The sequence below is a fragment of the Trichosurus vulpecula genome, chromosome 8, assembly GCF_011100635.1.
Source record: "Trichosurus vulpecula isolate mTriVul1 chromosome 8, mTriVul1.pri, whole genome shotgun sequence".
NCBI classification, from domain to species: Eukaryota; Metazoa; Chordata; class Mammalia; order Diprotodontia; family Phalangeridae; genus Trichosurus; species Trichosurus vulpecula.
Window position 1 is genome coordinate 177,447,441 of NC_050580.1, and position 13,430 is coordinate 177,460,870.

General features: G+C 44.5%; 1 protein-coding gene across 1 annotated transcript; it reads left to right on the forward strand.

The window, feature by feature from the left end:
* Positions 1–313: 313 nt before the first annotated feature.
* PSMB5 (proteasome 20S subunit beta 5) lies at positions 314–3,113 on the forward strand. The gene is made up of 3 exons (XM_036737306.1): positions 314–530; positions 1,345–1,651; positions 2,592–3,113. Exons 1-3 carry the CDS (start codon positions 333–335, stop codon positions 2,876–2,878), a joined length of 792 nt encoding a protein of 263 aa, XP_036593201.1. The 5' UTR covers positions 314–332; the 3' UTR covers positions 2,879–3,113.
* The last annotated feature ends 10,317 nt before the right edge of the window (positions 3,114–13,430 follow it).

A 13,430-nucleotide genomic window follows, 5' to 3' on the forward strand; every position in this document is an offset into this window, starting at 1 on the left:
CCAGTCATTCCCTTTTCCAAGATGGCCGCCACTCTCGACCTAGGAGCTGTTTCCTGCGGCCTGACGACTAAAGTGCACTATGAGCCAAATCAAGATGGCCTCCAAAGTTTGAACGAGAATGAAGCGGGCCGACTCTTTCCCCCCTTGCTAAAGCGGCTTTCTTGGTTGGGGTTTTGGCCGGGCGCGGGGCGGGACCCAGGCTGCCCGGACTCAAGATGGCTGGCCACTCCCCTTGTTTTGATACAGTCTGCCCTCTTCCAAAACGGCCGCCGAGCCCTATATAGCGGGCGACGCGAAGCCGCCCATTCGACTTCCGCTTTCCCTTAGTAAACATGGCGCTGGCCAGTGTGTTGGAGAGCTCGCTGCCTGTGAACGGGGTCGGATTTTTCGGGCTCGGGGGTCGCTCGGACCTGCTGGACCTGGGTCCGGGGGGGCCCGGAGATGAGCTGTGCCTGGCGGCTCCCGGCTGGGGTGCCCCGGACGAGCCGGGGATCGAGCTTCTTCACGGAACCACCACTCTGGCCTTCAAGGTGCTGATGCAGCCTCCCGGCCCGGGTGGGCCGACCCCCTGAGCCTCCCCGCCTCCACCCGGGGTCGCTACCTCGCAGCTCTCCAGCCGCGGAGACCCCCGGGAGCAGCAGCCCGACCCTTCCGGCGCCCTTTGCTGCGGCTCAGCCGCCCCCCCCCCCCCGGCTCGCCCTCGGGCCTGGGCCTCGGGGATGGGAACGGTGCCGCCGCTGGTGACTCCCGGGCGGGCCTGGGAGGCTGGGGGGGAGGGGCGGGGTGGAAGGTGGGGGGCCACGGGGAACCGTGGCGTGGGGCAGTGGGGGGCCGGGAGTGGCATGTTGAAGTCCTAAGGGCCTTGGGGCATCCAAAATGCCATGTCACGTTGATGAGGGCAAGTATCCTAGAACTTGGGGCCAGGAAGCCAGCCCCTGGGCCGAGCTCTGCTGTGTGACCTCAAGCCGGGTGGTCAACCTCTCCGAGCCTTAGTGCCCTCGACTGCCAAGTGGGGCTAACACCCGGTGCGGGTCCAATGAGCTAATCCAAGCGAAACTCCTCCATGGGAGGCGGGTTGTAGGCGATCCCAGCCCCTTGGCACTAGCGTCTCCAGAGCCCCAGAGAAGTGACTTGCCCAAGGCCCTGCGGCTAGGCAAGGTTAAAATGGCATTTTAACCCGACTCTTCCAAAAAGCCATAGGGCTTCTCCGGTCTGGCTTTTATAAAGCTATTGGAGGGGAAATGCTCTTTGGAGGAGGAAGGTCCTGAGGGGTACTGGAGGGAAACAAGTAAGTGGAACCTAATGTTGGTTTTGTGTCCCCCCCTTTTCTCCCTCTCTGGGCAGTTTCGGCATGGTGTAATTGTTGCCGTGGACTCCCGGGCCACAGCCGGTTCTTACATCGCTTCCCAGACAGTGAAGAAGGTGATCGAGATCAACCCTTACCTGCTGGGCACCATGGCTGGGGGAGCTGCGGATTGCAGCTTCTGGGAGCGCCTGCTGGCCCGACAGTGCCGCATCTACGAGCTCCGAAACAAGGAGCGCATCTCTGTGGCCGCAGCCTCCAAGCTGCTGGCCAACATGGTCTATCAGTACAAAGGCATGGGGCTGTCCATGGGTACCATGATTTGTGGCTGGGATAAGCGAGGGCCTGGTGAGTCCTGTTACTGACTTGTATCCTGGGGGTTGCTGGGTAGGGATGGATAGCAAAGAGCCCGGTACAGGTGGTGGGCAGGACTGTGTTGACTTGGCTGGTTTCACTTAGCCCCATCGGGCTGAAAGGAGCCTGGGGGGATGTTTTGCTCACTTACCTAATTATTCCTCACATTTTTCAAAAAATAGATTCCACCCCACACTTTGGGAGGCCTTTTTGATGTTTAACAGTTTTATGAGGAAAGTTTTCCTCACTGACAAAACTCTGTTAACAGTTCTTTTCCTTACCTTAGTGGAGATGGGGAACAGAAAGTTTTACTCCTTTTACCCGGCCTAGGGAGACTTTTTGGAAAAGCTAGTTTTTGAACAGTTGAATGCTTAGCAGTGGGAGTGAGCAAGATCAATCCACGTTTAGATTGGGCAAGGAGGGCAGTATTTGAGAGAATGTACAATTAAGCTACGTGGCCAGGATGGGATGGTGTGACTCAGCTCTTCTCTCCGGCTCCATTCCTGCCAATCTTTCTCCTTCCCCTGAACTCTGGTGGCGTTTAAAGTGCTAAACTGTGATCTGGCCCTTATTTTGTACTAGCATGTAATGTTCTCTGATTTTTTCATACCTCCTCAGCGAGATCCTCCCTAAGGACAATGTGTCCTTCACGGCGTTCAATACAGAGCCGTCACTGATTAGACACCAGTTGGTTTATTTAAGTGAAGAGAACAGATCAGGACAAATATCTTTATTTTTCATTACAAGATAGGAAGAAGTGGTTTTATGTAGACCTTAGGAACCCAGATTTAAGATTTTAAATGTGATTCTCTCCATTTTGCCTCATTTTTTCAGTCTGTTATTTCTGTCACTCTTTGCTCTGGTTATGACTGAGAGTTTGAACCATATGTTGCCCAAGTCTGTGGACCTCCTAACTTTGTTTTCCCCCTTCTAGGCCTGTACTACGTGGACAGTGAGGGAAACCGCGTCTCTGGAGTCACCTTTTCTGTGGGTTCCGGTTCTGTCTATGCTTATGGGGTTATGGATCAGGGCTATTCATTTGATCTTTCTGTGGAAGATGCCTACGACCTGGCCCGGAGAGCCATCTACCAGGCCACATATCGGGATGCCTACTCCGGAGGTGTGGTCAACCTATACCACGTCCGAGAAGATGGCTGGATCCGTGTCTCCAGTGACAACGTAGCTGAGCTGAATGACAAATATCAGGGAGCCGCCCTCTGAAGGAGGTTGGGGGGGGTTGCTTTCTGGGTTTTTTGGGGTGACTGATATTTGATACCAGGGAAACAGTTCACCATCCAGAACTGGAAAGGGACCTGGCTCTTTTTCCTGTCTAGGACTTGATTATTTTTTAAAGCAACTCTTCATTGACCTCTGTATGTTATTGATTTGTTAATAAGCTGCTACAGAAGCAAATGTTCATTTTACTTTGTTGTTAACATTATACAACTCAACCCCAGCTAGTGTTGTGTCTCTTGTCCATGACATCCCTCCTCCAAGCACTTTACAGTCAAATAAGCCAGGACAGTGGGAGGGATGCACTGTAATTACAGGAAACAGTGGTGTGAAGACTTTGTCTGGTGAATACATTAACGTCCCTGCTCAGGAGGTTAATAACAAAGGAGAAGGAGAAAGAGGCAGGGAGGAGGGGAAAGATGCTTCCCTGTGCGGTTTGTAAAGAGATGAAAAGTTGATGAGGTGGAAAGATGCACAAGAGGCTGTGCCAGGCAGGGCAGCAGAGGAAAAGACTTTCACCCCATGATTGGGGAGGGGAGGCTAGTACTTAATAGTATAGGGGAAATGAAATCTAAGGGTAAATGTTCTTAGATTTTGAAAGAGGACAGGGCTTAAATTTTGGCCCTGAAAAGGGAGAGATCAAATAGGTGAGCATAAAGGTACTGACCCCAGGCCCCCCAGCATGCTTGCCACTGTACTTGCACTCAGGTTGGTGGCTATTATATCTTGGGAATAGGTTGGGTTAGGGCCCACCTAAAGTTGCCAATGGAGCATTTGGGTGGGGAAGAGGCCCCACTTTGAGCAGAGATGACTGATTTATCACGCTGAGCACTGAGGGGGTCTCCAAGCTATGGTGGCAACAGATGGCAAGGCCTTCTGTTAGGGAAGATAGGGGAGGTGTTTGAAGGGAGAAACCATAAAAAAGAGGAGAGGAGAGAACCAGTGGAGGGTCTGATGCAGAGTCTTTGCTATGCTGGAGTGGACTCAGAGGGCATCAGCACCACAACACCTATGCTTAGCAGGGAGGAGGAAAAGCTGTAGGTAAGAATGCTGACACCCAGTATCATTAATCCGAAAGGAAGGCTCCTAGCAGAAGAGAGTGATAAGGCCTCCGTCCATCCACACTGCAGCTGCTTCCTCTCCCCTCGCTGCTCTTTCACTCCCTCCTCCTCTCTCCTTCCTTAGCCTTGTGTAGTCTGTATTGATTGATGAGGGCTGTCCGCCAGGAACTGATCGAGGCTTGTTAATTGCATTTGTCAAACGCAAGGAAATTGGGAATTAGTGAGATCGGGAGAAGTGAGTTTGGAAAACAAACGGCTGGCGCTAAGGAGATTCATCTTGATGAAAAGTGCCTGAGGAACCCCTAGCAGCAGGGGAACCGCTAGGAGGGGTCTAGAGTAAGTCTACAGCCACTCTTGGCAGGAATTGTGTCCCGGGGTTCCGCGGGCATGGAGAAACGGCAAATTATTGGCTGTGGCTCAAGGCACATCTCCATTCATCTTCTTTCTTTGGGGGTGGTAAGAGTAGGATTATGCCTGGCTGTTGGTAGAAAGGGTAAAGAAGAAAATACACTTCCCCTGGGTCTGGGAAGAAGATGCTGAAAATCAGCAAGGTCTCCCCAGATTACTTCAGTCTGGAGATGAATAGAAAAAAATCAACGGACTTCTGGGTCCTGAAGAGCTTTCTGCTCATATCTATTCTGTCCTTAGTGAGCCTGCAGGGGATCCTGTGAGACCTAGGCACCAAGAGTTTAGAGGGCCTTTCCTCGTTCTCATTTTTGAAGAAAAACACCAGCACAACAGCATACTGATACTTTTTTTAGATTGTAAGATTTTTAAAATGGAAAGCAAGTTCATTCTATTTTACAAGTTGTTGATTTTTTTTTTACATTTTAGTTTACATTGTAATATTTTTAAATTACCTGAAATATTTGATGGACAACAAAGGAATGGGGCACCTCTCTTCTCTTTTTCCCCAGTCCTAGCTCTTGTGAATACGGCAGAGGTACAACCTGACTGCCCCCCCCCCCCCGCCCCCATGCTAACCAAGGGAAACCCTGCAGCTGGAGAGGTATCTAGAGCTACCCTTTTGTTTCGGTAGGGACCCCAGTGAGCATATACCTATTATAATATATAATATATATTATATATATAATAAATATATAATATATTAATATTATATATTATATAATGATATATAATATATATTATAATTATATAATTATAATAATCTGGCACCATAAAATCTTGGGGTTTGAGGCTGGAAAACGCATGATCTAAAGTCCCATATTATTTTCTGGAATGTCCCTTTTTCTCTCCATTCCATATTTGTAGTGAAAGGGGTAAACCTCTGCAGGTAGAAGTGTAGTAGGGAATCTGAAAGGAAAGGAGCAGTGGGAAACACAGAGGCCTCTCAATAGGTGCCTACATATTAATACAGTGATAACTAACTTTGTTCCAAAGCTGTGTACTTGGGGAGAGTCATCTCTGGCAGCGATGTCCTGTGTCTTGGTTTGCATGAGGATGATGGATGCTGCTCAGCACTTGGGTAATGCTGTTGTATGGAATGTACCAGTTCAGGGACTCCCATCAGATCCATTTCCCAATGCAGCCCTCTTGACAAAGGATGATGGAAAGAAAATTGCCCTAAATAGCTGGAAGATTAATTTCTTACTGCTGTTCCCAGGCGGCAAAGCTACTGGACTCATCAAATGACAAGTGACAACTTTCCCTCCCTCCACTGCTTCAAACCTTAGCTCTTTGGGGCACATAATGGGGCCAGTTTCATTGGGCGGAGAGCAGAATGAGCCTGGAAGTTCTTCACCCTCCTCTCTCCCTTGGAGGAAAGGCTAGGGAGGAGAAAGAAGGCAGAGGAGGCTAAATAACGTAACCATCTGTACCAGTTTAGGCCTAGCATTAAGGGCCATGGGGAACAGAGCAACACCACAGCATAGTTGTAAGAAGTTCAGAAGGTGGGGATGGGACTAATACAGTCAAAACAAGGACAGAACCAAAATAGTCACTGAGTATTCCTTCTTCGGGCAAAACTAGGAAGGCAATGTCTTGATATCCTCCTCAACTAGCAAAGAGAAACCTGTCCAAACCATATGGGTGATGGAAGGCCTCCCTGTTTGAGGGGAAATTTAAAAAAAAACAAGTGATTTATTTGAGGCAAAGGATTCCTGTGGATTCTGGTGAGGTGGAGAAGGAAGTGGAGGGAGAGAGAAGAAGTGGGGTCACAGCCTGAGAAAGGTAGAAGAAAATATTTTGATGGAATGGTGGAGGGTGGGAGTTGGGGGTAGAAGGAATGACCGACTATCCTTCTTCGGGGTACAGCTGAGATTAAGAATTCTGCTACTAAGCAGCAGTTATAAACAAAAAGATGTTAAGTTCTTTATCTCTTTTCCCTAACCCACAAATATTACAACGAAGCATCTCTGCTGCTTTTTTTTCCCCTTTTATCTAGTTTCCCCTCAGGAAGCAGGGATTGTGATGGGAAAGGTTTAATTACAGAGGGCAGGAGGAGGGAGCAAACACAGCAGTCAGATCTGTGCTGGATCAGCGACCGCCTAAACCCTCCTGCCAGGTCCAGGACCCTTTCTCCCCTCCCCCACCCAGTCAGGTTGGTGTGTCCATGTCAGTACATCCCTCTGTCCTCTCTAGCAAATATTGGCCTCAGAGCCAAGCTCTCAGATCCTGGGGCTATGCCTTCTTGAAGCATTTCAGTGAAAGCCATTTCTAAAACGTCCTGTTTGCAGTTGTTAGTGGGTCAAGCAGAAGAAATTCCAGCTATGTCAGCTTCTTGGATTTATTTAACCCAACTTATTTCTCCCTGAAGCTTTTGCCCTGCCAAGTCAAGTGCCAAACAAAAATTGGTGCTTAACCCTTTGTAATTCAATTGAATTGTAAACATCACCGAAGACTTGCCCCACTTTAATAGGAAACATTACCATGGTCCATCTTGTCTTTCTTTTCATTGATTCTCCTTGGATTTTTCCCTTCTCTCACCCTTTTCTTTCCGTGTTCTCTCAAGCTCTAATTTCATAAAATTCCTTTTTTGTTCCTCTGCAGAATTTAAATAAAAGCCAATCAATCAATAAAACAAGTGCAGCTTATGGTCTTTGTAACCAGAAAAGGTTATTGCCAGCTGTGGGGCACCTGAAAAGCAGGCACAAAAGGAGGGAGACAGATGGAATGGGAGAGATCAAGCAACAGAGAGACCTAGAAAGAAATGACGAGAAAAGAGAGATACAGAAAAGGAGAATGAAATAGAAAAAAAAAAACCAGGCAGGGATAGTGAGAGCAAGTCTGTGACTGAGCAGTGGAGAGGGAGAGGTGAAGATGGAAGAGACAGAAAGATGGATGAAGACATTGATGGACACAGCTGAACTGTGTTAAAGAGGAGGAGACCGAGAAGGACAGCAGACACTGAAATAGGCAGGAAGGAAGCAGCCAGAAACTAATGTAGAGTGAAACATGTTCCCCCTGAGAGAGATCATTTTTCCAGCTATCCCTGATGATCTTGTGCCTCCCTGTGTGCTGTCCCCACACCGTTAAGAGTGGCTAACATTCCTGAGAATGCCTTTCTGTCTACACTGTCTGTGCAAAACTTTCCAAGACTGGAAAGATTTGAGCTCTCCCATAGTGATTTTTCTAATCCTCCTGTGACCTGCAGAATAAAGTATGTAGAAGCCTCTTCCTTTAAAAGTAAGAGTCAAATTGTTTAAGAAACAACATTATCCATCCAGTGCTTTCACATTTTTAGACCTAGGAGCTTATTTTTTCGTGGGCATGGGGACAAAGAATTGACAAGTACAGCCTTGCCTGGTACCATTCTTTTTTCCTGGGCAGTATTGTCACTCACATCTTCCCCAAATCTAGTATGTCATGGGGGTGGTGAAATGGTGGTGGAGAGAGTGTATAGATCAGAGTATTGGAGATGGGGTATTATGATGGGAATATACCATGCCAGAAGAGGAAGAATGAGAAATGTTGGTGTGCTCAAGAGGCAAGACATATAGACTTTAGGGGTAATGTGAGAAAACTAAAAGAGAAAGATGTTAATCAAGGGAGAGTGTAGTCTATGCTCTACCATGGCTGGTTTTTCTACCCTACCCCAATTATGTCACTACCCAGGGGACCTTGGAGAATTTCAAGCTCCTCCATGCATCCCGACTATCACATGATACATGCATCTTTTCATTTATTACAGCTTATCTCTTATGTATTGGCATAAAGTGTCTGATCATGAAACTGCTCCAAACACTGGGGTTGTGTAGGAGGGCTGGTAATCACCCCATCTCCCTTGGGTTTTGAGGCTACATGCATATTTTCTTTTTAGGAAGAGAAGGCAGTGAAGCATTTACATCCAGCAACACAGATTAAGCATCACCCTAAATTTGCAAGCACTTTTCATAGGGAAAAACATCCATATATGTGGGCCAGAGTTTGAGCCAACCAATCCCCAGTTCCTTTGCTGGATGATAACTATATTCCAAATTCTTACCTTATTTTCCTGTGGTATTCTGCAACATCAGAAATCGCCCATTGATTACTCTCTCTTTATTTTACATGTGCATGCCTTGTCTCTCCAGTCAGATAATAAGCACCTCAAAGACAAGAATTGAATCTTCTATTTCTCCATCAAATGAGGTAATATCTGCAAAGCATTTAGCATTGTCGCTGGCATATAGCAGGGGCTTAATAAATGTTTTCTATCCCCCACAATGCCTTCATAACGGTAAAGGTACATATTTTTGTTGTCGTTAAGTCATTTTTCAGTTGTGTCCAATTCTTCATGATTCCGTTTGGGGTTTTTTTGGCAAGGTATGTATACTCTTTAAAAATTCTAATAGGGATTCTCCGCCTTCTTGGAGCAGCCCCTTATCACTGTGTGATTTTGTGACACTGTTCTTTCTACCTCCAAAAATGTTGTGGGACATGTTTCAAAAAAATCTAAAATTAATTTTGTGAAAGTGGGGAATGTTGCTACATCCCTGTTGATCACTGAAGATTGAGTATTAACACACACACACACACACACACATTTTGAAGCCTCTGCTAAGGCGATTTCTGCTATTGCTGCTGTTCTGCTCTCAATGTATCTCTTGAACAGTTGCTGTTTAAGGACCAAGCTTGTCCCCATACACAATGTTAGCTCCTGAAGCACTGAGCTCTAAAGAGTATAGCTCTGCACCAACGTTTTTTTTTCTTACAGATTCATGAAGACAGGGCCTGGTTGATGGACAAACTAGGAGACTGGGACCTGGATTCTTCCTCATGTGCAGAACAGTTTAATGCTTAATGGTGAAAGCAAAGGATCTACATCCTGAGCCCCACACTATCTGATCTTTGACAAGCTGCTTCTTCCTCTGTGCTTCAATTTCCTTCTCCATTTGAAAATGCCAGCACTTGCCTTTCTCCCATGAATGCAATGGCATAATTGATTTCTTGGTTTAGTTCCTCCTGGAACTTCTGCCAATGAAGATAGGCACTTTCTCTGCCACCTACACACTCTTTAAGAGTTGATTGGGACACTGAAAGTGGCATAGCTTGGGTTCAACTCCACAGTCAATATCTGTCAAAGGTTGGACTTGACCCAAGCCTTCCTGATTTTGAGGCCAGCTCTATCTACCAGTCTACACTACCCCACTGTAAATTATTTTAAAATCCTTTTGTTATATCAGCTACTATGCATTTTAATGGTTGGGGGTGGGGGCAGCTAGGTGGCCCAGTGAATAGAGCACCGGCCCTGGAGTCAGGAGGACTTGAGTTCAAATTTGACCTCAGACACTTGACACTAACTAGCTGTATGACCTTGGGTAAGTCACTTAACCCCAATTGCCTTGCCTTTCCCCCTCAAAAAAGAAAAAGATGTTTTCTAGGGTTTCATAATGTTTGAGCAGCTATCACATTACAGTTAGAGAATCTTAGAAATGAAAGAAACCTTAAGAAATCTAGTCCATTCATGGAATAAACATTTACTAGGTATACATGGTGCTCAAAACATTATGGTAGGTGATTTGGAATATACAAAATTTAGATAAGATATAGTCCCTGTCTTCATGAAGCTTAAGTGCATCCCCTTACTTCCAGGAAAGACGTTATTTAAACCTAGAAAAGATAGGTGTCTTTCCTATTCTTAAACACCTTCAAGGAAGGAGATCTCCCAGCACTTCATTGGATGCTAATTGGTATTTAACTGCCTTTTGATGTCAGAAGTTCTTAATTTTATTTAACTTAATTCTCTCCTCCTGAAATCTGAGTCCCTTATCATCAATTTTCCTCAGTAGACAGCCTTTCTTATCTTCCTTCCTTGCTTTCTTCTTTCTTAGAAACCTGTCATTTTCTTTCTCTCCCCTGCAATATCCTTCATAGGAACACTACTCTCTAACCCTTTCCATCTCTCCAAATCTCAATTCTCTTATCTGATTTTCCTTCCCATGTCTCTGGGGCAGATCCTTAGCAGGTTCTGGGATTCCCCACCACTAAAAGTTCAAAAATTCTCTTAGTATTTGTTATTGAATGACTGTCAGACCCAGTCTTTATCTAAGTAAGTTACATTTCACTGTAAAGGAAAATCCTTTGGGATTGTACTTAACAGAAGCAGCTTAAAATGAATAAACCTAGTTTATTCAAAGTCAACTAAGCAGCTTTTCCTTATTCAAGAAATCATCCATGAAGTCTAACATTCGAAATCTCAGGCCTTTTGAAACAGAAATCCAGTAATTTTAAAAAGTGGAATAAGAGTGTTGTCTGTGATATTCTCATTATCTTATAGGACGAAAGATCATTGCTCAAACTTTCCACCAAAGATTCCCCCTGGGTTCTGTCCAACTCTGAGGTTTCAAAGGAGGAAAAAACTTGGAAAAGAAATAGCTTTGCAAACTTAAACTGTGACTTCTCCTGTCATGGGACTATAATTAAATTACATCCTAGGGATCCTTGAAATGGAGCTTATAGACATTTTCTCTCCTAGTCACCAGAGTGAAGACAAAGCTTTTCTTAGTATATGGTGTGTGAACTCATAACAAGAAAAAGGACAAATGAACAGCACAGCAATGTGTAAATGATTTTAATTTCTATCATTCTTTTTCTCTTTTCACCTTAACATTTCTTTATGCCTTCCCACTTAAGTTTTAGGAGCTCTGATATCTTGGTATATACTATTAATTTGCTATTTACTAGGCAAGCATATGTGTACAACATAGCATATATTACAATTCATGGCCAGAGGTGTTACGGGATTTTTAAAAATTCTAAATTATGCAGAAAAAATTACAGAAAATATACAAATTTTAGAAATAGAAAAAATACAAATGCCACTTGAGTTTCAGGTAAAAAAGTATAGATGTATAGATTTTAACATGGACTAAGATTACTGTCACATTAAAAAAACAAACAAACAATAAAAGCAATATGCTCAGCTAGTTCTAATTGAGCAGGGTGGATAGATTTTTCTGGGCTTCCTTGACATTTCATAATATAAGAAAGTTTATAATAGCCTACATATCCGAACTAGGAAGGACTGGATGCTAATATAGAAAGATGAAGTTTGCTTTCCTTCTTTGTATACCTCAGGGCTTTAGACAGAGTTTGGGACTTGGCTGAGAAAACAATTATTTAATCAACAGGGATTTATTGATCACTTTACTATATGTGCCCAGTATTATGTTAGGAACTTTGGGAAAATTAAAAAAGAATTAAATCAAATGAATATGTATTAAGAAAAGCAGAACTAACAACATACATGAAACAATTAGAATAAAATCAAGGGATAAATTATAAACAGAGTATGTGTAATATGAGTACAGAGAAAGAATAGCTCAGTGTAGGTTGGAATAGCCAGAGAACCTAGGACATGAACTGAGCTTAAAGGATAAGTCGGATTTAGATAAGTAGTAGAATAGAGGAAGAGTCTTCTAAGTAGACATATACAACAAATTCTAGAGACCATCCTCACTGAATTAAAGGATACAGGTATTCCTTGTTTTATTGGGCTTCCCTTTATTGAGCCTCACAGATATTTTGCTTTTTTACAACTTGAAGGTTTGTGACAACCTTGCATTGAGCAAGCCTGTTGGCACCATTTTTCCTACAGAATTTGCCCATATTGTGTCTGTGTGTCACATTTTGGTAATTCTCACAATATTGCAAACTCGTTCATCATTATTATACCTGTTACGGTGATCTATGATCAGTGATCTCTGGCGTTACTATTATAATTGTTTGGGGGTACCACAAACTGTGCCCATATAAGACAGTGAACTCAATTGATAAATGTGTGTGTTCAGACTGTTCCACCAACTGCTGTTTTCCCGTTTCTCTCCCCCTCCTCAGGCCTCCTTATTCCCTGAGACACAACAATATTGAAACTAGGCCAATTAACAAGCCTACAATGGCTCTAAGAGTTCAAGTGACAGGAAGAGTCAGTCCATGCGGCAAATTTCATGGTCTTATTTTAAGAAATGGCCACGACCACCCCCAACCTTCAGCTATCACCACTCTGATCAGTCAGCAGCCATTAACATGGAGGCAAGACCCTCTACCAGTAAAAAGATTATGACTCCCTGAAGGGTCAGATGATGGCTAGGATTTTTAGCAATCAAGTATTTTTTAAATTAAAGTGTGTATTTTTTAGACATAATACTATTGTACACTTGATAGACTACAGTATAGTGTAAACCTAAGTGGGAAACAAATAAAATTAATGTGACTTGCTTTATTGCAATATTTGCTTTATTCTAGAACTGAATCTTCAGTCTGGAACCAAACCTACAATATCTCTGAGGGTATTAGGAAATTAGACTGGATAGGTAGGGTCAGGTCAAATCACTGAAGAGCTTGCATTTGGACTCAATATACTAGGCAATACAGCCATCATGGGTCCTCTAGAAAATAGTAGAAGAGAATTCTAAGAACAGGCCCAACAAAGATTGCGAGAAAAGTTTATGCTCACTCTTGCTTTTGTTGCATCTGAGGATTTTGCTACATTGCCTAGATAAGAAACAGGATCAAGTGAATTATTTCCATCTTGTAATTTAAAATGTTATGACATAGAGGTGACTAAGGGTCATGAATCAATTCAGTAATGGATGTGAACACACACCAGGTCTTCCTACTCAATACCTGGTCTATTTGACTAGTCAACCAACTTCTCAGGTTTTGAGAGTGGAGATGCTATGGTTGATTAGTGGGGGACTGAGGCCTAGTTACTTCTGGTGAATTTTTTTTTTAAAGGTAGGAGATGTGAAGGGAAAAAAGGAACGGATTGGAGGGGGTGGGGGGTGGGTAGGGGTGGATATCAGGGTCCAGAGAGTAGAGAGGAGTGGTGCAGGAGGTGGCAGGGCCAGCCAAGCACGCCGGCTGAGATGGCCCCTAAAGGAGCCCTCTTCAGGAATGCACCTCCCGGCTGGTGCGTGTGCTCGCTGGCTGAGATCCCCAGCTCACCACCCCGCCATCCAATCGGGGCTCTGCAGAGGGGGTGGAGTGAGGCGGGGCTTGCTGGCTCTGGACTCAGCGAGTCCTCCTTTTTGCACACA

Coding starts and splice junctions, on each gene's coding strand:
- PSMB5 (XM_036737306.1), top strand. CDS start 333: ATGGCGCTGGCCAGTGTGTTGGAGAGCTCGCTGCCTGTGAACGGGGTC. Junction 531..1,344: donor CCACCACTCTGGCCTTCAAG/GTGCTGATGCAG, acceptor CTCTCTGGGCAG/TTTCGGCATGGTGTAATTGT. Junction 1,652..2,591: donor CTGGGATAAGCGAGGGCCTG/GTGAGTCCTGTT, acceptor TCCCCCTTCTAG/GCCTGTACTACGTGGACAGT.